Source organism: Pseudorasbora parva, chromosome 4, assembly GCF_024679245.1.
Source record: "Pseudorasbora parva isolate DD20220531a chromosome 4, ASM2467924v1, whole genome shotgun sequence".
Taxonomy (NCBI): Eukaryota; Metazoa; Chordata; class Actinopteri; order Cypriniformes; family Gobionidae; genus Pseudorasbora; species Pseudorasbora parva.
In genome coordinates this window covers 20016388-20041950 of record NC_090175.1, presented here as the reverse complement: position 1 = coordinate 20041950, position 25563 = coordinate 20016388, and the positions used below count along the sequence as shown (strand labels likewise).

Genomic DNA, 25563 nt, shown 5'->3' with positions numbered 1-25563 from the left:
GGGTCTTGCGCACCCAACGCCCACAACCGCTACTCCGCGTTGACAAGATTTTTGCTGCGGGCACCCTCGCGCTCTTGTGGACGCGTCGAGTATAAACAAGGCTTTATATACCAAAGAGCTGCCTAGACAATGAGTTTAGACCAGTGGGAAAAAGATGAAGGAAGAAAGAAGAGATACACTCACAGGAGTCTGGGAGGAGGAGGAGGAAGAGTAGGAGGAAGGAGGCAGTAGGCTGCGCAGAGCGTCGTAAGGTTGTGGGGGAGTTACTCACTTTGGCGCCTGTATGCCCCCTCCCCCGACTGAGGCCGAGGCTTTGCGGACCAGGCGGTACTGCATCTCTGCAGCGGCAGCGCTAGAGTAAGACAGGGACTTCCCCAGTGGCGGGGGGTGTGGCGAGCGTGGAGGGTGGGTGTTGGGCGGCAGGGGCGTGTCAGTGGAGCGAGTGCGGTATGGATATGAGGGCTGAGAGGGGCCCGAGTCAGAGAGAAGCGGGGGTCGAGAAAAGCGAGGCGGCCGATGGTGGTGATGATGATGGTGGTGGTGGTGATGATGATGGTGCGGTTGCGAGTCGTGCAGCAGGCGTTCTCGCTCGCGTTCGGGCGGAGCGGGAGGGGAGACGGTGGAGCCACGTAGATAGACAGCATGCTGAGGGGAGGCGAGGAGGGAGGTGCTAGAGGCGGATGGCTGGTGAAGTTCTGCCTCCCGTTGATGGGCGATCTGTGCTGACAGGAAGGGCGAACTGTATCCGACTACTGGCGTGCGTGGTCGCCCTGGTGACATCTCTGGTGCCGCCGATTCAAAATCTGGACTTTCAGAAGGTGTAAGCAGACTATCGTACGATAGACAGCCGTTCCGTGGAGCCGGTGGTGGCGTCTGATTGGCTAAGCTTTTGTAGCTGGTGGAGGTGGTAGCCTCAGATGGTGGGGCATTGTGGGAAGAGCGAACACTGGAGGACCGTGAAGCACCTCCAGCGAGCACCGTAGGATCAGAGAAGGAAGGGTACGACCGCCCTCCAAGGGAGTATCCTGGGATTCCTGAGCCTGGAGGTCCTCCAGGGCCCCCACCTGTTCGCTCGGCCCCACTTCGCTCCACTCCGCCCCCCTCACGCCCATCCAGACTGGGCTCAGAGCGATAGCCTGGCTGCTGACTGGATTGGAGGAGAGTGGAAGAGGACTCTTTAAGACTGTCCCCACGGCTCATCTACAGAGAGAGCGAGAGAGAGACAGACAGCAAGCAGAAGTGTTTATAAAGTTACAAGAAAAATCTGAAAGCCAAATTCAAAGGGCTGTTAAGGACAAACTTCATGGTAAGGATAATGTGGGCCACTGGGGATAGATGATTTGGGAAAGTGTTTTTTATAGCTATATTAAAGAGCCAGCATTACAGGATATGACAGACAGAGAGGCTAAGCTTGGAAAGGCAGGGAACACTGAAGTACTTGCAACAGACTTGGAAGCGCTAAGGGCAGAGCATTTCTCACAGGAGTTTGAATGCGTGTCATTTCTGCCTTGTGTTTCAACAAGGCACACTACATGAGCAACCTTAAAATGTCAAAAGACCACAACATCTATCTTTTCTTGACTTTTGGTCTTTGCTGGCAGGGGAATAAGACCTGGGGCCTCATGTATAAAAGGTAAGATACAAGTAAGCTCGACATTTACCCTGTTGGCTTTTTTTAGTATGAAATTGATTGATTGTAGTCGATATATATAGACTGTGAATAAATTTATCGATTTAACTCATAGGTAATTATTTCAAAGCACATAAATGTAGATCTGCACATGGATATCTAATCTTAATGCTCCACCTAAATGGAACCTTGTAAATGTGATTTAATAAAAGTCCATGTGCTTTCCTGTTTTGGTAGAAAACCAAACCATGATCATTATAATTGTATAAAGAGTGAACTACTATAAAAATATTGAATGTGTATAGGCCTTACAAACAAAGAGATAGAAAGATAAAGATAAAAGATAGAATGGAATAATTGAAAGGCTTCCCAATAATAATAAAATCTATAGACATTTTGAAAAGAGCTATCGGTCAAATAAACAAACGTTATTTATTTTAATTTCTCTCTTTTTTGGTCAATTATTGACAATGATGCAAATGTAAGGAGGCGGAGAGAGTTTTATAAATTTACATAAGCACAATGTACATGTAGTCTTAACACAATATCAATATTTAACTTATATATTTATCACAGATATCATCAGTTCTGGTATACTGCTACCCCCCTAATTCAAGCTTCAAGTCAATTCTTAAATTCTGACTTTAGCCCAACCCTGACCTACATAGGACAGCATAAATATTATTCATGAGGCCTCTGGTCTTTCTTTCAGTCAATCAAATTCACATCACGTGGTATGTTTCTTATCTAATCGATCTGAATCCAGCACCGTAGAGCCAAAACTGACGAAACTCTGGAGCTAAAACCAGCAAAAGTTTTGCACAGCCACGCTGTGAGGACAGATGACAGTTGTTTGGATTGGCTTTATTAACACTACTAGAGCTCAATTACACAAATGGGAAAGATTATATTTATTTTGTTCAAAATGGCCATATTTGTCTGTGCCAAATGTTCTGTATAAGCTGTGGGCTTTTGAGATAGTATTGTGGTCTTTTTGTAAAGACAACATCATTATATAATATAACACTACCCGTTGATATCAAAATAAAGATATAAAATCACTGCTATGATGAAACTAAATAGCTGGATAATCAAAACACATTAACAATTAAATAGAAATTTAGCCACATTAAGCTGCATTTACAAAATTAATGCAAAGTTCATTAAAAACAGAGAAAGAAGAGGAACATTAACAACAACAACAACAACAACAACAACACACACACACAAACGATGAAGTACAGTGTAAACTTACTGATACTGTTCAACTGAAAGCCACTGAGTCAACCAAATTGCAGGGGGGAAACAATATAATGGATTGAATAAAATGTTAGAGGAAAAAGAAAGGCTTAAAATATGTGGTATAAAGGAAATAATAACAGTCATGCAAAAGAATGTGAATGATGTCACCTCAACAAATTAAATGTAGTGAATCACCACCCTAGACTGTGAATGAACACTTTGGATAAACAACACGTACATCAACACAGAAAAGTTACCTGGTTGGCATATGCATGTGTAAGGGCAGTGTGGTTCTTGCCCGGGCTGCTGTAGGTGGGTCTGTACTTGAACATGGTGGGGGTGGGCGGAGCTTTATTTAACAGACTGCTCTCTGCAATCAAAGAAAGTCCATGAGAAATCAGATTCAGAGTTTTAAACATATTTTTGGAACACATGAAGTAAATTAAACCAGCATTCCAACAGGTAATTGCAATATTATAGCCCAACCTAAATATGAATTCTAGATTCCTAAATGATTAAAGTTGTCATCTGTAAGTTCTGCCTCTTTGTCACAATCTCTGTTTGAAACCTGCAACTCCAGTTAGTTAAGGAGCTATCTATCTTTACGTGGGTTGTGCATCGGCATAGCTGCTCAGCGCAGATGAATCAGATGTTTTGAGGAGTTTTGTAGCTGTCAGTCCCCGCACCGGTGCGGAATCACAGATTCACCGCCATGGAAGTATAACCAAAATAAGAATTTTCACTGGAAAATGTAATCTGAATGGCCACTTATGCTCAGAGCAACTGAGGAAAAAGCTTAGCTCATCATCACATCAAGCTGTGCAAATTATTATTATCGTTATACTTTGTTCTTGAATTTGTAATGTTAACAACATCAGCATTGCGTGACCAGGGCCGACGTTTGCTATAGACTAGAGCTAGGCTGTTGCCTGTGTTAGGGGCGCGAGCACACTCTAGTGCCGCCCATTACTCGGAATCAGAACAAGTGAAATATGATCATCATAGGGCGCCCCCTCAACAACACGTTTAATTACTTATCAAGCTGATTATTAGATTGAATTGATGGGGATTATTGATTATTGGTTCAGGCGTTTAGGTCAGGCAAGTGCTCATCTTGCGTGTTCATCAAAAATGAGGCGTCTAAACCCGTGGATGCACAAAGAGAAAGGAAAAAAAAGGAAGATCAAAAGAAAGCCCGGTATAGAGGTTAATCTTCTTATCTCAGCAAATAAGTTGTCAAACAAAAAATGTACTTAGTATTATAAATATTATCAACTAATATTCATTTTATTAAAATTATTAATATTGTCACCAAGCTACCACTTGCTAGTTTTCTACATATTACTACGTATTGCAAACATAACTTCACTGACATTAATCTACAATAACCTACATGGATGTCATTTAAATATCAAAAGTCCAGTACGTTATGAATGTGGAGAACGTATCATATGCTAGTTATAAAAAGTACAAATGCTCTCTACATGGGCGGCGGAAGCAAATAAAAAGTGGGGCCTCTCTGCTTTTTTATTTTTTTAACTGGAGTAACGATAGATTCCATATTATTCACATTAAACACAAATATACTGTCGTTTATTTAAAAATTAGGCCAGACCAATTTACAGAAATCGCCATATTCTTTACCGTGGCTATAGTGTAGGGGTAAGACGCATGTCATTGAGTTTTGACGCAAATTGATCAGAGGTTCGAATCCGCCCTTTTGCCACACTCGCTCTATTCCCTTCTTTTCCCATCACATATCAGATCGGAAAGGCATTTATTTTCAATCAAAAGTGAGAAAATATTACAAAAGTGGAAATAAAGCGTTTAACATGGGGGGTGTCACTGATGATGGTAGTTTTCCCCATCAAAATGATGTGTTTAATTATTCTAGATGCTGTGAGAAAAGGCTATAAATGATTCACCACCTGTAGCATCCTCACATGCCATAGCCTACTAGTCGGACTCCTTCATTATGGATAATGACAGAGACAAACAACGCCATGCTCGAATTTCCCACGGAAAGCTACCAGTACCATTCAAATTATAACACATTACAAGCTTACCGTTGTGAATGGGACTGAGGTAAAGAGATTGTTTTGAACACTGGCTAGCCATGTACTTGTTCAAAAAAATAATTCTGGATCCTTTTATACCAAAAAAAAGGTCACAGACTGCAGCTTTAAATATATCAATACAGCAATTGTGATATAAAAGACAATGATGACATCACTGTGGTTACATTTTGAAGAGTTGATGTAAAAATGAACACTAGTGAATGCAAGTCAAATGGTAACTTCAAATGTAATCTGAAGTTTAAAAAGTTTGCTAAGAGTTGCATAAAGCAGAAATGATCTATGAGTGATTGAAGGATATTAAATCAATCAGAATGATATTATATAGTTTGTCATGCTGGTTGGCTCTAACCCTCAGAGTGTCCGGCAGGTCCTCGTGACAGCCCAGGGTATCGGAGCTCTGGTTTAGGTGGAGGTGGAGGCTCGGCGTCAGCAGATTGACTCTCCATCATCTCCAAACTGCTCTTAGACTGAAAGATTGCAGAAGATAAAACAGCAGTGGTTAATTAAATAAAAGGCAAGTTTGGCAAGGCAAGTTTATTTGTATAGCACATTTCATACCCAATGGCAATTCAAAGTGCTTTACACAGAAATTAATTAAAATAGTGGTAACATTTGCATGAGAAAAAAGAATACCATGTGTACGAATAAAAAAACAAAACAAGCATAGTTAAAACAGTTGTAAAGATAATAATAAAAATACAAAAATAATAACACTAAATAAATAAATAAATAAAATTAAATTAAATGGTCAGATCCACAATAGTGGTCTGATATAAAAATAAAACATTCTTCAGTTTACAGCCTACATACATGTACCATCTCTATTAGAACACCTCTCCTTCATTTCTTTCTCAAACACGTTCATAACATCCATTTTTATCACTATTCTCTGATTTTTACTCAGGAACCTTCTTGTTAAACCCATTTTCACTCGTCATACCCTCCACAGATTTACACATACTCAAACCTTATTGTCAAACTCACTATTTCCATCAAACCCAGTTTTCACTTCATATTTAACTCAAATGAAAATATAAAATAACAATATCCAAAAATAAGAACAAAGGTAAACTAAAACAATTATAAAAAGAATAAACAGATAAGATAGGGTGCAATCAGTTGGACATAAAGTGGCACAGTGCTCATTCAGTAAATGCACAGCTGAACAGATGTGTTTTGAGTCTGGATTTGAATGTGGCTACTGTTGGAGCACATCTGATCTGTTCAGGAAGCCGGTTCCAACTACGACTGGCATAATGGCTAAAAGCAGACTCTCCTTGCTTTGAGTGAACTCTTGGTATTTCTAACTGACTTGATCCTGATGATCTGAGCGATCTGTTGGGTTTGTATTTAATCAGCATATCTGCGATGTATTGAGGTCCTAGGTCATTAAGTGATTTATAAACAAGTAGTAGTTGTTTAAAATCGACCCTAAATGTAACTGGAAGCCAGTGTAAAGACCTGAGGACTGGTGTGATATGGTCATATTTCCTGGTTCTGCTCACAATCCTCACAACAGCGTTCTGTATGAGCTGCAGCTGTCTAATGGTTTTTTGGGAAGGCCGGTGAGAAGGCCATTACAATAGTCCACCCTACTGGTGACGAAAGCATGAACGAGTTTCTCTAAGTCTTGCCTGGAGACAAAACATCTAATTCTTATAATATTTTTCAGAAGATAGCATGCTGATTTAGTTATTGCTTTGACATGACTACTGAAACTCAGGTCTGACTCCAAAATCACTCAAAGATTCCTGACTTGATTTTTTGTTATTAGACCTTCAGCCTCAAGATATGCGTTCACCATCAGGGTATATGCAGGAATCCTGAAGTTAATTTCAATACCTTTTTAAGACTTTTTAAAGACCTTCTCAAAATATTTTAAGACCTCACCGCACTTCAAGTTTTAATCGGCAACAAATCTTTAATAAACAGTTGTAGTCGAATGTAGACTTAAAATCTCTATCGTAGGTCAATTTTGTATCGTTTATATTACATATCTGTTTCGCGACGTATGGAGGGCGACACATCACCTAACTGCGCATTTGGCAAAATACATGACGTCACCCGTAGACGGCGCTCGCCAGGGATGGAAATTAACTTTTTTCAAAGTCTACCACTCAAAGTTTTTACCAGCCACTGTTTTGTTTTTAACTGACAATGTGTAACTGCATGTGAAAATTAATACTACAAGCTCTACAATACTTCAGCAGTTTATTTAATCTCAAGTCTCAATGAAATACTGACATTTTTTCTTTCTCGCTTATACACACACAAAACATGAACTGATATACATGTCATTAAATGAGTAGGGCTCTGTGCGCTCTTTTTTTTACCTGGATGTGGCATTTGGATGATTCATTGTCTTTTATGGCTTCCAGTTTTATGGTTTTTAGTCCCAACAATGAAACTATCGTTCTGGCATCTTTGAAGCGTGTTGAGGACACACCGAGAAGAACATTGTCAGAATGGGATGCACCGAAATCAAAATTCTTGGCCGAAACCAAAAAAAGAAGAAACCAAAGCCGAAAACCGAAAAATAAAATTCAAACTAAAATGTTTAACTCGACCTCACTCATGTGTTCATTAAATAATAATGCACAGGCCTACTGGCCTGCAGAAAGGTACAGAAATTGAATAAAGTAATCACATGTAAAATATCTGCATATTTAACTGTTTAAATGAAAGATTAATCCTTATTAAACTTACAAAAGTTATTCAATCAAGAGCAATGTTTAATGTCAAACTAAATATAAGGACATCACTCAGGCAGCAGTAAAGGCTACTGCGCCTTTAAGACCTGAGGCAGGGATATGCTCGTCTTTCTCGACTGTGCATACTATACAGTCCTCTTAAGGCATATTCAGACTATGTCTGCTAGGATACTCATCAAGATGGACATGATGACATACTTCTGGTGTGAGTTTGTCCATTTAAGCGCAAGACTTGAAAGAGAACTCAATATTTGCGCTCTGTGAGACGAGCGCGCGCGAGTCTCACAGCGCGTCTTCACGCGAATGATGACGGAGAAAACGGCTGGTCATATGCGCACATACGGCAGCACTCGCATGCATTGAACAAAGTTTACAAAGAGTTGAAACAGCTCGGTAGGTGAAGCGAGCTTACCCGCCACAACTCAAAATCAGCCGCATTTGGCTGGTGGCGGTGCTAATTTCCATCCGTGGCGCGCGCTCCGAGCCGATCTCAGACTGAGCGCCCTGTTGTTTTTTAATACTTATGGGGATGAAAATAAATATATTCATAAATACTTTTTGGAGTCAAACTCTTTTGACAAAGCTTGAACAAAATACTTTCAAAATTTAAGACTTTATAAAGCCGTGATAAGACTTTTTAATACTTTATAAGGGTCTTAATTTTCCCAAAATTGATTTATCACCTTTTAAGACTTTTCAAGACCCCGCGGATACCCTGACCATGAAAATTTCATCTTTTTTTCCAAATGTAGTGATTTCACTCTGCCCAACTTCATCAATGCATTTGCACAGGGAGTCAATAGGGCTGTAGTCATTAGGTGATAGTGCTAAGTAGATCTGGCTGTCGTGAGCATAGCTGTGGTAAGCAAATTTGTTATTTTTCATTATTTGGCTCAGTGGCAGCATATATAGGTTAAACAGGAGTGGTGCAAGAATTGACCCTTGTGGGACTCCGCATGTCATGGATGTCCACTTAGACTTATGGTCTCCTATACCCACATAACCTTTCCCTTCTTAGTATGTCCTGAACCATTTGAGGACTTTCCCAGACAGCCCGACCCAGTTTTCCAGCCTGTATAGAGGTATGTTGTGGTCAACAGTGTCGATTGCAGCACTGAGACCCAGTTGTACCAGAATTGATGTTTTGCCTGTATCAGTATTTAAGCGACTATCATTTATAATCTTTATGAGCGCTGTCTCTGTGATGTGATGTGGACGGAAACCAGACTGTAAAGTCTGCAGAGTATTTCGGAGGCCTGTAAATAATGATAAGCAGGATGCGTGGAGCAACTTTTAACACAATGCCTAGATATTCTAGAGACAAATAGTCACCAAATGATACTTGCTTACATTGATAGACATCTTTAAAAAGAGCACCAACACCTCCACCTCTCCTGACAGCTCTGCAGACACTCATAAAGTGTGTTACTCAAAAGTAACACACAACTGCTGACAACACACTAAATGTGCAAGCAGGGACTCCGATACAGTGTCCGAACACTGGAATTGAGAAAGGAGGAGTCATGCTTCGAATCAAAGTCACAATAAATAGTTATTGAGGTTATATCTAAATCTAATATAAAAAAAATGGAAATGTGGAGCAGCACCAATGTACTCTGCAATGCTTTTCATCATGCTGACCTTTGCCAATTGCCAAACTGTGCTGAAAAGCAGGTCAGGTCATATTTTAAATATTTTAGTACTAATGTACTTACTTTGTATTGGTATACCATGTAACCAACCCTACTTGATACAGGCCAACATGTTGCTGGGTGTGGAAACGTGAATACACTTTAGGCTATTTCTCAGGCTCTGGACAATTTGGCATGACAACTTTCCATGAGTAACTAGTTGAGTAACTAGTAACTAGACACGCCTCCAAAAGATTCAACAGCCTTATCAGTGGAATTAGACAAGGACTTCTGAAGATAATGGATGAAAAGTAAATGAACATCTCTATTAATCTGTTCATTCCGCTTCTGCACAGTGGATCACATTTATCAAGCAGCTCTCTTTGCCACACAACCTCCCTCTCGCTGCCAGTGCTTACAACTCAGCAAGCTACAAACAAGGTGGGCCTCTCATTTTAGAAACCATTAAATGCAGAAAAATCCATGTATTGCTAAAAAGCGAACAAATTTTCCTCATAACTCCAGCTTTCAATGTTAAGAAAATGTCAAAAACATGTAATAAGACCTCTAAACAAATAGAACGTTCCTGTAGTTATTCAGTAACAAAATCAAAAGACATTTTAGAACACAACCTTTCATTATTGAAACAAGAAAGTATTTTTGACAGTTTTAAAGCAGCTCTACATTTCAGCCATATAAATGCAAGCCTGCCTGTGTCAGCTGTCCTTAATCACATGGTAAATGGCACAAACAGATATTTTTTAGCTTGACCTGCCAGAGAGGGGAATTGGAGCCAGTAGCTTGCAAAATAAGTCTGACCTAGGGATTTTGGCGGTGACAGGAACCTCTCAAAAAGCAGAGGTAATGTTCAGGGCCTCGACTTGTTTTCATCGGTTTTTAAACATTTCCAAGGCCTATCCATTTCCTAATAATAATTTCCTTAAAACAATTTGTGGATCTGTTTCACCAATTTATAAAAAATATCAACTTTGGACATCATTTAAGCTTGCAACCAGCTGTTTGCCCTATACAATACAATTTTATTAGATTCCATGGCTTTTTCAGGCCTGAAAATTTTAATTTAAAAAGTCCTTGATATAAGGTAGGGAAGGCAATTTTGGAGAGGCTAGCAAAAGCAAGCTAGCTTTGAAAACATAAATGCCAACTCTCCTTCAGAGCGCTCTCCAAAGCCATGTCTCCTCCAAAACACATGAACGCACGCGGCCAAAAGGAGTGTTTGCAAATCGTCACGAGAAAATTTCATTCTCACATTTCTCAGAGCATATAACATTACAATAATAATGAATGCAAACATTGAAGCAATTGAAAAAAATAAGTAAAATGGGATTATTTCCTTACCCGGTGTAAGTCTCCTTGGATTCCGTTGTCGAGCACCTTGGCTGCTAGTTGAGCCTCTGTAAGCTGCGGTCGGAGAAAAGGAGGCTGAACAGACACTGTCTGAGCCTTCTTTTTTCTACCCAGATACCTGAATACAAAACTGAGTTAAAACCTCAATCAGAGAATACAACATGCAGCTGAAAGTTATGAATGTAATTGAAGACATACCTGGGTGCCTGTGAGCTGCACAGAACGTGCGAGACGTTCCTGAAGCAGCCGTTTGTGAAGGGGTTCACACCTCCCCTGAACTTCCCTGTCACCTACATACAGGGAGTTGACCATTAATCCATAACCTTAAAAAGGTTACTTTATCAGTTATTTATCAGGTAAAATGTGGCTTTATTTTTAAAAATTAAAAATAAACATTTTACAAATAAAAGGGGAAAAAGTTTCTTTTTTTGAGAAAAATAGTGAGAAAATAAGATACAAAAGTTTGCACATGTGGTTCACACAAAGAGAATGAGAGGTGGACAGAAAGAAAGCATAAAAATTATTTGGGAAGAGGATTATGATGAGATTACAATCTAAAGGAGGAGGGCTGAGAGAAGGTCATATTTTGTAGGATTATAAAACTGCTTAATAGGGATTTTAATCCCAGTTCACCACCACCAACATGATTTTTGACAGGAAAACAAAAACAAACACGGCAGCATAAGATTATGATTGCACATGTCACAACCTGCTCATTGGTGGTCCTGCCTCTTGCCACCAGAACGACATGGAAACCAGTGAGGCCTGCTACTGGGATGAAGAAAAGCCCAGCGACACACATGACGGCCATACTGATTAAAAGTCAAGGAGGAAAAGTAAGGCACAGTACAAATGATGACAACTAAATTACAATTTCAAAGAGTCAGATTACTATGCTGAATTTTGCCTCAAATTTTTGTCGTGAGCACAGATAAAAAACAAACAATTGTTTGAGGATACGTGACAGCCGAATGCACTCTGTCCAGCTGCTGGGTGTGATAGAGAATGAAGAGCAGGCCAAAGCCAAACACGCCCATTATGTGAGCCGTCAAAGAAAGCAGGAAAAGGAAAAAGTAACGGTAGTTTCTCCGGCCGATACAGTTGTTCACCCACGGACAGTGATGATCAAAATCCTGCAGAGAGGGGACAAATTGTGAATGTGTGTGAATTTATAATGGTGCGAGTGAGAGAGCGAGAGAGAGAGAGAGAAAAGCATGTACAAAGCATGCACATTTCTCAACTTAATTACCATAAATCGATTGGCTTAGACTGCAAAGCATAAGTCAGAGTAAGAATGGACAGACTAATTAATGATAAAGATTGACCCTAAAAAAAAAAAAAAAAAAAACGAGAGTAAAAATAAATGCAAAGATGTCACATTTAAATGTAAATGGATTGCTATGTATTGTAATATCATGTGCTTATTCAATGCACATATTGGGGTCAAGGCTGAACACAAGCACTAGAATAAAGCGTGTGTGTGTGTACCTCCACACAGTTGTCACACACGGAGCAGTGTGAGCAACGTGGGGGTCTGTAGAAACGGCAGGTGGAGCACCATTTCATCCGCACTTGAATCCCTCGAATCTCCACAGTCTTATAGAGAGGAGCCCGGAAATCATCCTCTTTATCTTCATCCTCCTCAGCTACAACACAGACAAACACACACACACAAAGTTAAACGTACCTTACTTAAAGGATAAAAATGACATTTGTATTTTATTAACTTCCTGCTTTAAACGTCAACATGTAATCAAATCCCCCTGTTAACTTTATGACTCTACCGTTTTCTTTACATGCGTGTTTGTGCACAATCCATCAGTACATGTCACTTCAAAGGAATAAAAATTGTCTTCATAATTTTTCTAATAATGAAATGGAAAATACTTTTTTTTCTGAGTGACATTACATAGGCAGAGAAAATAACCAAGAACCAATTTAGCTTTAGATTTACATTTTATTATTTTGATAATGGATTAGTTGGCCAATTATTTTTTTGATGAATCAGATAAAAAACAACTTTTTTTTTGTTGCAAAACACACTTTTCCACATCCTGCCCAATGCTGTCCTTCAAACTAATGTGTCAGCTGAGTGCTATGAAAACACACAGTGATTATATCTACCCTCACAAAAATTGACCATGGCTTTAAATTGAATAAAACAAACAAAATAATATAAATAAATAATTCACAGGGATATTGTAGCTATTCAATGGTTCAATTAATTTTCGTAAGGGTATGTTTATGCTATAACTTGCATTATATGCAAAAAATTTACTAAGCAAAGGAGTTCAGTGAAGATTTAAGTTTACCAAAGACTGTAAAGACATGCAAAATGGAAATACTTGTGTGAGTTAGTAGCATTTACAGATGAGACTATAACTACTGTTCTCTATATGGATCTGTGGATAAAACCTGTAAAATGAACGTTTTGAGATTAGGATGCACACACATTTGTCAAAGCATGTGAAAGGGTATGATAAATGCTCATGCATTCCCTTGAATGTTTTGGGCACTTGGATCATGTACCGTTCCTGCATCAGCATGTCATTTCTAGATGCACATTTTGTCCATAAAAATGCCTTTTTCAGTGCTGTCAATTGTTGCAAATGGTGTTAGCTGAAGTTTAGTACACTAAGGTCCGTTAATTAAAAGAAACTTAGGAGCAATTTAATGAAGAAAAAAAAAATACTGCTTCAATTCAGTGCAGTTCTTGAATTGTCAGCCCTCAAGCAGTCTCTTAAAAGAACAGGTGAGTTTAAACACTCTAAAGTGTTTTGTTTCTCCAATAAGGTAGCCACCAAGCTCACATTCTACTACAGCATTCTACTACTTAAGCACACAGACACATCGTATCAAATATTGTTTCACTACCTCTGGGGAAGATGCCAGGATCCATAAAGGTGGCCATACAGAAGTTGGCCAGAACAAACAGAAACATAATGCCATTGTATATCGGCACCGCAACAGAAAACTGCTCTGAAAGCCAAGGGCACCTGAAAGAAAGAAAGGCATGAATGGGAAACAGGATGAAACAAATCACACATATCATGTACGCTTCAAAATTCGGTCGGTGCCCTTAAAAGTACCAAGTTCGGTATCCAACCCTAATTAATAAACGTTCATCAAATACTTTCGCTTCCCTTTGCCAGCAAAAGCCTCCAAGTTCACAGAACCAATTAGAAGATGCGAAACGAACCATAGGATTTTGAGATGAATGACGGCATATTTATGAGCCAGCTTTCAATTGTCAAGCTGCACGTTTTTATCCTGTTTAAAGAGATTTTTAACTTAAGATGGAGGAGAATGAGTATATGATGAAATGTGGTAGTTTCAGTCACTGACAAAAGGAAACGTGGTCAACCTCATAATTCACGTTCTGAGGCTAAAGAAAATCGTAACAGTGCAATGACAGGATTACGCGGGTAGCATGTAAACATTACAATGTTTCGTGTGCTGCTGTAACTCTGACACAAACAGACATAACCTACTTTAAAGAATAGCTCTTTGTAATGCTTTACTGTCTTGTCCAAATAGGTGGACTTACTGCAAAAAGGCACACATGGACTCAATTAAATACCAATGAATTGCCTACAGTGATATAAAAATAAGGCGTTTCAATAACTGACTAATAACCTTCTAATTTCCATTAAAGTGAAATTACAAAACCTAAGCATAGTTGCCTGGAAAAAAATGTAAGAGACTTATTGTATGTATTTTATTTTTAATTTAGGGACTGTTTTAGAAGAATGTTTAGATGTTAAATGCAGATAACACAATTTCACAAGGTTACCACAAATGTGCACTGTAGGAAGAGAAAAAAGGGAGGAGATAAATGGAAGAAAAAAAAACAAATAAGAGAAAGGAAGGTGGCACATTATGACAGATGTTGGCCTATTTTCATTGCCTTTCAATGTTAATCTGAGGGGTTGGTGAGAAAAGAGGGATCAAAAGGGGCAAATGACAAGAATGAACAGACGTGACTAAGCATCTGACTTAAGCCATCCCATACTTCCTTTTGTGTGCCAACTGGAAGGACTATTTTTGGCATGATTACTATGTTTCTGTTGTATTCACAGGTCACGAATTACAAAATTTGATGTCTCAACTTCAACAAAAGAAAACAGCTCTGACTGAGCTTTCAAATGCAGATGCTGCATAAACACACTGACCTTATCAGTTTATGTGAACACAAGCCATTCTGTGCATCAATAAGGAGCTTATCTTTAGGCTCTTGTGTATAAGTATAGTAAATCATGCACCATATTTACATAAACATCAAAATCATGTCCATTTCAGTAACTGTGTTTCTAGTACTCTACAAATTGCGCAAATTGAAATTGCGAATTGAAAATACAACCGATGTAAACTCCCTTGCCATTAATGCTCGGTTAACATAACTATATCTCCTCAGATTAAATATAATAGCTAGTGCGTTGACTACAAACATCCATTGCCTTGATTTTTGGAAAAACTTATAGCGAGAGGAAAAAAATGTTTTAGTAGCACAACATTGGTTAATGGAAATGCTGTCATTTTTTAATAGTTTTTAATCGACGTTTAGAAAATATCGCACTCGGTTTGCTCAAATCTGCAATGGAAACCAGGCTAGTATCAACAGGTTAATCTAATAACTCATAGCAGAGGACATTGGATAGGGTTTTGCTGGAAATAACAAACTACATGCGTCTCATGCATGCCTGCCTGCTCTGGTAAACTATTATAACTTAGCTACCAATGTGACTTACAATTTAGTGTACAAAGTGACTCCAAAGACCGGAAATGCTGTATTAGATTGGTTAACTATGCACAAAAAAAGAAATAAAGAAAGAAATAAAGAAAAAAAAGTATAAATCCTGACTAGAAACAGTCTTAGATATTGCCTCATCCAAGACATGAATTAAGAAGCAGATTCCTAATTTAAGAAAAATACAGATGATTAAATATTGATTATTCATAAGCAAAAAAGCCTTTTAACACAGTACAGCCAAGGTAAATTCTGATATTCTAAGCTGTATAAAAAAAACCCTAAAAAAACAAATTCCTTCTGACATTCAAGACAGCCCGCTCTATTAAACATTAGCACATTCTGAACTGAGGATATTATTAGAAGTGCATCCCTTAGAATTAGACTGTCAAAAATTTTAAAAGGAAAAAATTGCCACCCTGAAAAAATTCTTCAGTTATTTTAATACTGAGATAATCTTCATTACATTCTCAGATGTGGCTCATTTAATGTTAAAAAGTGACAGTTCTTCCTTGCAACTGACATGTCATCATCAGACAAGATATTGCTATTTTCTAATGTGAATTTATGGAACTCCTGTTTAGAAAGTTACTTGTAGAAAGAAATTTACAGAAACTAATTTGTATAATGTTATGTATAGCAGTGATAAAAGATACCCAGAAAAGAATATAACTTTTTTAGCATTATAGCATTTAGCTTTTTGAAGGTATCAAGAGAAGTGCATGTTGTGTCACCCCTCGTTCATCAAAAAACAGGAATAACATTAGTAAGAGGCCACTCACACTAGGGTGTGAACGTTCACACTGCACTGTATCAGTACTACTGTAGTATCATAATACTAAAGCTTCAAAATACTGCTGATGTCACCGTATTTTTTAAAACAGTAATATCGTCAATACGGTAGCACCGTTTATAATGTTTCATGTAGCAGCTGGTACAAATCAATCATTATAATGTGATTTTAACATTCTAAATTAATTATACGTTTTAATACACAAATAGCCCTGATATGGAATAAGGAAGACATTTAAATGGCATAATGTTAAAATAGTAGTCCATTGTAGTTTCCATCTAGTTTGTGTGAGCAGCAGTCACACTACTAGCAAGTGAAGACAATGCTGTGTTTTAAAATTAGGGCTCCAGACTAACTTTTTTAACTAGGAGCTAGGGTTGGGCCGATAGTCAATGCAATCATCCACAGCCGATGGCTGACAAGACATTGCGATGTTGAGCCGGCATTGATATAGTGATATTGTTTCCACGGCAATGTGTCATGCTTGTCACATGATTAACATCAGCCAAAATAGCAAAGTATGACAGATGCTTTTATTTCGCCTTTCATTTTTAATCCAAAATATTTACAAACTTGCTCAACATGTCATCTATCTAATATTCCTATTCTCAAATACATGCAAGCGAGTGTGTTTTGTCATTTAAAAACCTTTATAAAATGACCTTGATCTATAACGTATAAAGAGTTCGGAGACTCCTGGCAGTCAAATTTACAGCACGTGAATTTTTCATTTTCTCCCGAAATACATGCAAGTAAGTGGCTGGTGAACTGGGAGAAGAATAGACTTCATATTTACTTACACTATGTGTATCTGATATATATGACATTTTAGCAAATTATATTTGAAAGGATTGTTATTGCTGCTTCCATAGACACCAGTGTTTATTATACAAACTAGTAATGTATTGTATTTGCTAGTACTTAAATGTCTGAAACCTAAAAGAAACATTATGTGGTTGAAAACACAACCACAGCTTGTCTGTCTCTGTTTCAGTGCCAGACAAAAGGTTGTACAAAATGAATAATATAAAAATATTTGACTATTTATCCCATAATACCACGGTTACAATTATTAGGGTTGCATTAAACCCACAGTGAATGTTGGTGATTTAAGAACTGGAAAGCCTTCTATCACTTGTTCATTTATGGCAAAATTTTATTCCTGGTGTCAAGGTCAGCGCTGTTAAATCTGATATAGTTAATAACAGAGTTCTACACTGAATTGAAATGTGTTTTACTAGATCTCGCATAAATGTTATTCAATCTCAAATGGAAATGCTTTCTCACTGGATTTCCCAGCTCTGATTTCCCACCACGTAATGGTGTTACGTGATCAAAAATCGCACCGCAAGTACGTTCTTAACTCACGCTGCTTGTCTATTATTGGTCCGAGCTGATAAACGGTTTGAGTTGCGCAGCTCAAACGACTAGTGCACTTCTGATTTGTTTGTCGTTTGAGGTTACTCATATGCAACAGAAATGGCAACTCTTGTTTGAGCACAAAAATGTCACAAAATTCAACCGTTTGGTTTCAGCAAAACTGTACCAGTTAAAATCAGTTCAATGTAGAATAATTTGGTACTTCTAAGTGAGTTCTAGGCAAAAACATGCCATTATTTACTTTGTAGTGCTGACTGTTATTCACCAGCGTGTGTTGACTCATCCATCATAAATGATTGCAGCAAGTGTTAGTAAATATGATTGTGTACTCACGTAAAGCAGAAGAAGAGTGTAGTTGCTCCAACCAAGAAGGCAGTTGCCGCAGAGACCGGCACGTAGCGACTAGGGCGGAGGGGTCTGGATGGAACGGTGGGATGGGGTGGGGAAGTGGGTCCAGACACACCCCCACTCATGCTGCCGCTCGGCATCACCCACAGGGCAGGATGGCAGCGCGCCCCGGAAAATTATCCGTTTGGGAGTGTTTGTGTTGTTGAGACAGCACAAACGTAAAGAAAGACTAAGGGAGACGTTGCTGTCCTTTTACCATTATAAAAAAAGGCCACAAGACGAGCATAGTTTCAACAGTACAAAAATAAATCCTTAAAAGAGAGATGAAGAAAGTTAAAAAAATAAAAATAAAAAAAGGTTAAAAACAAAGTTGTAAACTGAAGAAATTTTGGGTTTTAGCAAATTTGTGAATTAAAGTTTATGATGTTTGGATGTGTATAAATTATTTAATGTATAACCCCAATTACTCAACAAAAACGCGTCTGACAAATCTATAAAGAGTTTACTTTTTTGGTCATGTAAAATAATGAATGAAAAAGCAAAGTTAAAAGGCTTAGGGGAAAAAAGTCTAAAAAATGCCAAGAAAAATGACTGGAATTTGGGAATTGCTTTGAAAAAAAAAAAAAAATCTTAAACAAAACGTTATAAACTCCACAAATCTCTAAACACTTAAAATGTCTAAATCTTCAGTGGTGCTTTAAAAAGTAACCAAAAATGTGAAAATGGTTAAACTTATGAAAGATTTGGTGGTGCTGTATGAAATAAGAGGTAGTGGAGAGTAATGTGTATGAACTCGTTTTCTTTTTCTTTCTTTTTTGATGCTAACAAATATTTAACATTTTTGATAACAATATATATGATTTGAGTTTGAGGTTTTGCACTGTACTCAGTTCAAAAGGTCCCAATTAGTTTTCTTCTGCTGTGAATGGGAGTTGAAAAAAACAAAACAAAAAATTCACAAAAATACATAAAAATTACACCACGAGAGACAAAGAGAGGGACAGGAGGATTTCTCTCAGTTTTGGGGTAGTTCAGTTTTGAAGGGAGCAACGACAATGAAGGAATGTTGACACTGTTTACCAATATCCCCCCACCATCCACACTATCAGAAAATATAAAAATGTCTCTCCTTCATTTCAACCAAAGTGTGGAACACTGCACTTTAAGAAAAGGATCCTTGTGTGTCTCTCTCCTGAGCCGAAGCATTGCTGATCCACAGGTTGCTTTTTAAGAACAGACCAGTATCTTCATAAGTAAACAGGCTTACACCTGCATGGCAGATTAGATACAATTTTCGCTCTTTGTGACAACAGGCATAAAATGAAAAGAATGGTCCGGAAAAAACTCTTTGACGGACCTTGCACAGAGACAAAAACAGGTGAAAAAAGCAGCACTTTGCTTACACAACACCTCAATACTCCTGGGTATTGATTCAGGTCAGTAGAGCAATTCTGTGAATGGAAAATGAAAATGCTGGAGCTCGGAGAATTCCCAGGATGTACATGTGCTTATGCGGGAGTAGAGGGAGGAGGGGGTCAAAGAGAAAAACAATGGACAAGAGTTAAACTTCTCCCGTGGTTCAACAGTTCAGGAACTTCCTTATGCGTGTTTGAATGTGTATCAGGCCCAGCTGATGTCTATTAGCAGATGAGAAGGCATTACATAAGGAACTCAGGGGGACGTGGCCTCAAGGGATTGCCTTGAGCCATGCTTACACTTCCTTTAATGACTCTGTGGAGTTACCTTCTCATTCAGCGGACCATATGCACCCTCACAAATAGAGTTAGCATGCGCTCATTCAATGATGAGCTTCCAGTGGATGTGCTGGGAGAGTGGAAATAAACTCCACCTGAAAAGAACAAGAGGAAAAAAATTAATTCTGAGCAAAACCAAAACACTTGAGAAGCAGATTTTAAATAGAAGGGCTGATATGAACACTACTTTTTGTAATTAATGTGCCTATTATTTATTTAAACACTGAGAACATTTTAGTTTATATAATTTATTATTAATATAATGTGAAAATGGAAAAAGGCTTGGTTAAAATATAAAGCAGAAATTAAATATAAAAAAGACTGTTGACAGAAAGTGTTTAAATAACTAATTTGCATCACAATTATGACTATAAATAAAAATGAAGTGGTCCTTGTGGGCTGCATACAAATTAAACAAACCATGAGCTAATGACTTATTAACCAGATCTTTTAATGAATAATTTAAATATAAATAGTATATACAGGTCCTTCTAAAATAAAATTGCGATAAAGTTAATTATTTTCCATAATGTAATGATAAAAATGAAACTTTCATATATTTTAGATTCATTGCACACCAACTGAAATATTTCAGGTCTTTTATTGTTTTAATACTGATGATTTTGGCATATAGCTCATGAAAACCCAAAATCACTATCTCAAAAAATTTGCATATTTCATCCGACCAATAAAAGAAAAGTGTTTTTAATACAAAAAAGTCAACCTTCAAATAATTATGTTCAGTTATGCACTCAATACTTGGTCGGGAATCCTTTTGCAGAAATGACTGCTTCATGGAGGCAATCAGCCTGTGGCACTGCTGAGGTGTTATGGAGGCCCAGGATGCTTCGATAGCGGCCTTAAGCTCATCCAGTGTGTTGGGTCTTGCGTCTCTCAACTTTCTCTTCTTCCTCAGGGTCCAGTGGTTTTTGCCACACTTTTTTCTTCCCACAGACTTCACACTGAGGTGCCTTGACACAGCACTCTGGGAACAGCCTATTCTGTTTTCGTTCAGAAATTTCTTTCTGTGTCTTACCCTCTCGCTTGAGGTTGTCAATGATGGCCTTCTGGACAGGGTCGGTTCGGCAGTCTTACCCATTATTGCGATTTTGAGTAATGAACCAGGCTTGGAGTTTTTAAGCTTCAGGAATTCAGGAATCTTTTGCAGGTGTTTAGAGTTAATTAGTTGATTCAGATGATTAGGTTAATAGCTCGTTTAGAGAACCTTTTCATTATATGCTAATTTTTTGAGACAGGAATTTTGGGTTTTCATGAGCTGTATGCCAAAATCATCAGTATTAAAACAATAAAAGACCTGAAATATTTCATTTGGTGTGAAATGAATCTAAAATATATGAAAGTTTCATTTTTATCATTACATTATGGAAAATAATGAACTTTATCACAATATGCTAATTTTTTGAGAAGGACCTGTATATAAATCAAATGTAAATTCAGGTCTCAATTAAGGTTTTCACATTTTCCTGGTTAAATAAATAACGTTACAATTACATCCAAAAAAAAAAAAAAAAGACGAAAAAAAAAGTAAATTGCAAGCAAATACAATTCTATTTTGTACCAATATATGAACAAAGCAATAGCAAAATAAGGTTTATCTGTGTTCTTTAGGCCATGTTGGGTGTTTTAATAATAGATTATATTTTTAATGCAATGCTATTCAACATAGCTTTTATCATTGTGTATTTTCTGTCAGATTTTTTGAACCGAAGTCACATGAGATCACGGAAGGATATAAAACACTCGACTTATAAGTAAGTTTGGAATAAAACATGATTTTAACCCTATGGGGTAAACACTGGGGATTTGAATGGGACTTATGTATCGATACTCGTGGCTTAAAAAACAAACAAAAAAACGATACTTTCTTGGGGGAAAATATCAATTTATATCGCAGAATCTATAAAAATGCTCAGCCTTAGACTGCACACTGACTTGTCATGACAATAAAATAGGGCATAGTACTATCAGGCACTAGTATCTGAACAAATGAAATGTCAGTTTAACACAGAAAGTAGTAGGTGTTACTTTTTTGCCCATTCATCTTTAAATTTTCTACATCATTGTCTACGTTGTATCAGAATAATCCATTGTTTCATCACATTCATTATAAGACGTATGGTTGTATCAGTGTCCTTATTTGCACATACATTTCATTTGAGGCAGACGTGATTTAATGTGTGCACATACATGGTGCTGGTTCATGTTTAGAGTAGTAAGAGCACTAGAGTATATGAAATATGTCCATAAAAAAACAAACATGCTCGCTCCGGTCTGTATCTGATCTATGATCGACGTGGTGAGCGGTGTTAAACTCTAAAACAGCACTAATGCTGGTCACAGACACAAAGATAAACACCTCACTAATAGGCATGACTCACCATTTCCGAATATTCGATTGGTTGATTAAATTAAAGAATATTAAATAGGTTTCCCCCATGTTTTCGGTGCTGATGTGGTGATGACACGTTCATTTAACCAGAGGGTGGTGCTGCCAACAACGCACCTAAAAACGGTCAATCAACTCTCAGGGTGTTTTATACTGGGCACGTGTGCTGCGGTCCAAGTGAGTCTTTCCTGCGCTTCCGCAGTGTTGGTCTGGTTTCACACTTAACTTGAACCCCTGGTGCTTTTGCGTTCATCTTACGTCATCACAACGGGCATGATAGAAAAAAGAACGCGGGTCAGTATTTTTAAAAATTATTAATTCCGTGCTATTATGTTTAAACAACACTTGGGTTTACCTTATGTGTTCGCTTGAAGGCGGCTTCAAACACTCTTTTGAGGAGACAGTGAAATGCCATTCATTTTCTGCCCTGAGTGCACTCTCACACTGCAGGCTCGCTCTCGCTCGTATTTAAAATCATCAACACGATCACCCCTTAAAGCTACACTGTGTGATATTTTCCCCCATCTAGCAGTGAAAAGGTATATGACCATCCAGTGAATAATAGTTTCTGTTCCTCTCAATTCTGATTTCGTTTAACTCCTACGGTGGCCGATTTACTCCATGATTAACATGGCAATCCCCTCTTCACATTCGACATGGTGCCATTGAGTGTTAAAACCATAGACAGTAAAATAAATGGACAGAGCTATCCCATTGACTTCAACGGAGGAAAAATGAGGCCAATCAGAGGCACTCACTTCCTGATGGCTGAGCGAACTGCGCACTCAGACTGAGCTTGATGACGTAGATGTGACGAGAGCCTCCTGTCTGACAGTTGTAGGTCTTCTAGTAGTTGTGGAAAGTGAAATCTGAATCACGTTGTTTAAATATTTTCTCCCGTTGCTTTTGGCTCACCATCGGCTTCTCCCCATTCTTCTCCCTTGACTTTATGTTTCCACGTCCCCCCGACTGTCAGATAGACAGTAAAAGATTGTTTCTGAGCGTCTCCTCCTGTCTATACGGAAATTTCTCAACTGTGCGACAGAGTCGCGTTGGTTATGACGCAATAGTTAGCCTATTTTTACAAAAACAGCTTCTACGGGGCAATAGTGTAAGATACAAGGTAATGGAGACTTTTATGCATTGTCATGTTTCTTTATAAATAAACAATGGACAAATGGAGTCTTTAAATGCCTCAGACGTAAAGTTATTCACTGTCAAAGTGACTCAAAAATGAATGGGAGTCAATGGGATGCTAACAGCAGGTGATGGCTTGGTTAGCAATGGCCGCCCCTTTGCATGGAACGTTTTCTGAGTGCTAGATTACCCCCTTGGTTAAAACACGAAAGGCGAAGCTTGAATTTACGGGTATGTCCCTCTTTGGCTAATGTACTTTCAAGATGGAGGAGCAACATGGCGACCAGCATTCGAACCCCTCACCTGTATGCATTTTCAATGGCATATTATAAACTTACGAGAATACTTTATTACTCGAAAGAAGTAAATATACATTAATGAGCACATTTTTGAAAAAAACTAATTTACTCAGGTTGTGGGTTCTCAGGTTTGGTACCTCAGTGCACACCAAGCTCTGTATGACAGCTTTGACATTAGCAATTTTGTATAATAATAATAATAATAATAATAATAATAATAATAATAATAATGCATTCGATTTATATAGTGCTTTTCAAGGCACTCAAAGCGCTTTACATAGAAGAGGGGAATCTCCTCAACCACCACCAATGTGCAGCACACACCTGGATGATGCGACGGCAGCCATATTGCGCCAGAACGCTCACCACACACCAGCTGATTGGTGGAGAGGAGACAGAGTGATGAATGTATCCCCATTTCGAACTAAACTGCCAGTGTAAAAACGCCCTGAGACAACAGAAGAACTACACATTGTCTCGCACGCTCTAGTCTTGCGTAGCATATAACGTTTATGGTAACTGGGGGCGATGTCAAATAGCAGTCATATATTTCAGCATGTTACAATAATTATATGGTTTGAATAATATAGCCTATTCCCTAATGAATTAAACAATTTATCATCATACAGATTGACAGCATACATGGTCCGTCTCTGGGGCAGGAGTGGCGATTTTCGAATAATAAATCAAAATTCCCAGCCATCATCGAATATTGTTTTTGCCTGAAATGGCCATCAATACTCACAAATTGCCTTAATGTCACTAGGCTGTTTGCTCAGAAAAAAAACCCCAAACATGGTCATTTCTAGTCTGATTTTGACATGACAAAGTGGTGTTAAGTGGATGAGTTGTTTACTTGCTTTTTAATTAGTCTTTCCATTAACAGCATTATTTTGTTCACTCTGACTGATTTGCAAATGTGCAAAACAAGAGGAGGCATTTATTTCATGAACCAATCTCATACAATCATAGCACAACAGAATTTTGTCTACTCTCATGTGACTTTCCACAATTTATTTTCAATTACCCCCCACCAAACCCACCGCATGCTTTAGGGGGTCTGTTAAAACTCAATTTACAAGAGAGGTGCGGACTCCCTGTAACTTTACCTGCGGGTGTTACTTTAGAACAACACATTATTTATACACGTTTTAACGTCACATTTTGTAATATTTGCAAGTTTTATTTTTGTAATACGAATTATTTTCTCATTCAATATCCTCCTCTTGAGAAACGCCCCTGAGCTGTAATCCTCAACCAGTTTCTGTTTGTTAGCCACACACAACTTAGTTGTTGAGATGACATCACATAAGCTTTCACTATCAAATGTTATGCAAACAAATGGGATGCTGGAATATTTGCAAAGTCTCAAGGCTTTCTGTCTGTGTGTGTGTGCACAATGTAGGGCTGGGAATTGAAAACTACATCATGAAACCACACATTACAAAACAGGCATGTACAAAGTGATGAAAACATAACTGAACTGTGCACCTGTACACTTTTTATTGTGCTAAAAATAACACGGTTGATGTCATGGGATCTTGCTTATCTAAAAAACTGAACCGGTCTGACAATGACATTGTTCATTTTTAGCTACACAATCACAACAGAGGTGACACTGCAAATGGAGATGGGTGAAAATAAAGGAGGAGAATGTGGAAATAACAGCAGTTAGGTGGTGGTTGACAGATGTCCTCATCAATTAATGAATAGTGAAGTGGTAAAGGTGCAATTCAGAATAGCAATTCAATACAGTAACTAACTCCTCCAGGAAGAGACTCCTGTTACAGTCTAATCTTAAAGGGGCAGTTAAAAAAAATCCTGAAGATATCGTGTGATATGATTTTTATTTTTTGGGTGAACTATTCTTTTAAAATGCCATATTACTCATAGACTACCATAACCATAGGTGAAAGTTATAAATAATTATTCTCAAATTAGCTAAGCTATTAATAATTTTATCTTTTAACAGTAACATTACTTAATCTTTCACTATTATTATTTTAGGTAAATTTAGATTTGGCTGTAATACTATTTA

General features: G+C 38.0%; 1 protein-coding gene across 2 annotated transcripts in view; it reads right to left on the bottom strand.

Moving 5' to 3' along the window:
• The window catches only part of zdhhc5a (zinc finger DHHC-type palmitoyltransferase 5a), a 42657-nt gene that overhangs the window by 5310 nt on the left and 11784 nt on the right, over positions 1-25563 (bottom strand). Inside the window, exons 2-12 of one of the 2 annotated variants that reach the window (XM_067441203.1) lie at positions 19672-19777; positions 17914-19565; positions 13535-13656; positions 12149-12306; positions 11621-11793; positions 11370-11472; positions 10859-10950; positions 10652-10778; positions 5300-5417; positions 3130-3242; positions 272-1200 (exon numbers count right to left, since the gene is read on the bottom strand). In XM_067441203.1, the coding sequence (XP_067297304.1) occupies positions 272-1200; positions 3130-3242; positions 5300-5417; positions 10652-10778; positions 10859-10950; positions 11370-11472; positions 11621-11793; positions 12149-12306; positions 13535-13656; positions 17914-18068 (2090 nt within the window). In that variant the 5' untranslated portion in view covers positions 18069-19565; positions 19672-19777. Of the gene's footprint in view, positions 1-183; positions 1201-3129; positions 3243-5299; positions 5418-10651; positions 10779-10858; positions 10951-11369; positions 11473-11620; positions 11794-12148; positions 12307-13534; positions 13657-17913; positions 19778-25563 lie in introns of both variants that reach the window. The other variant, XR_010904727.1, reaches the window with a different exon arrangement.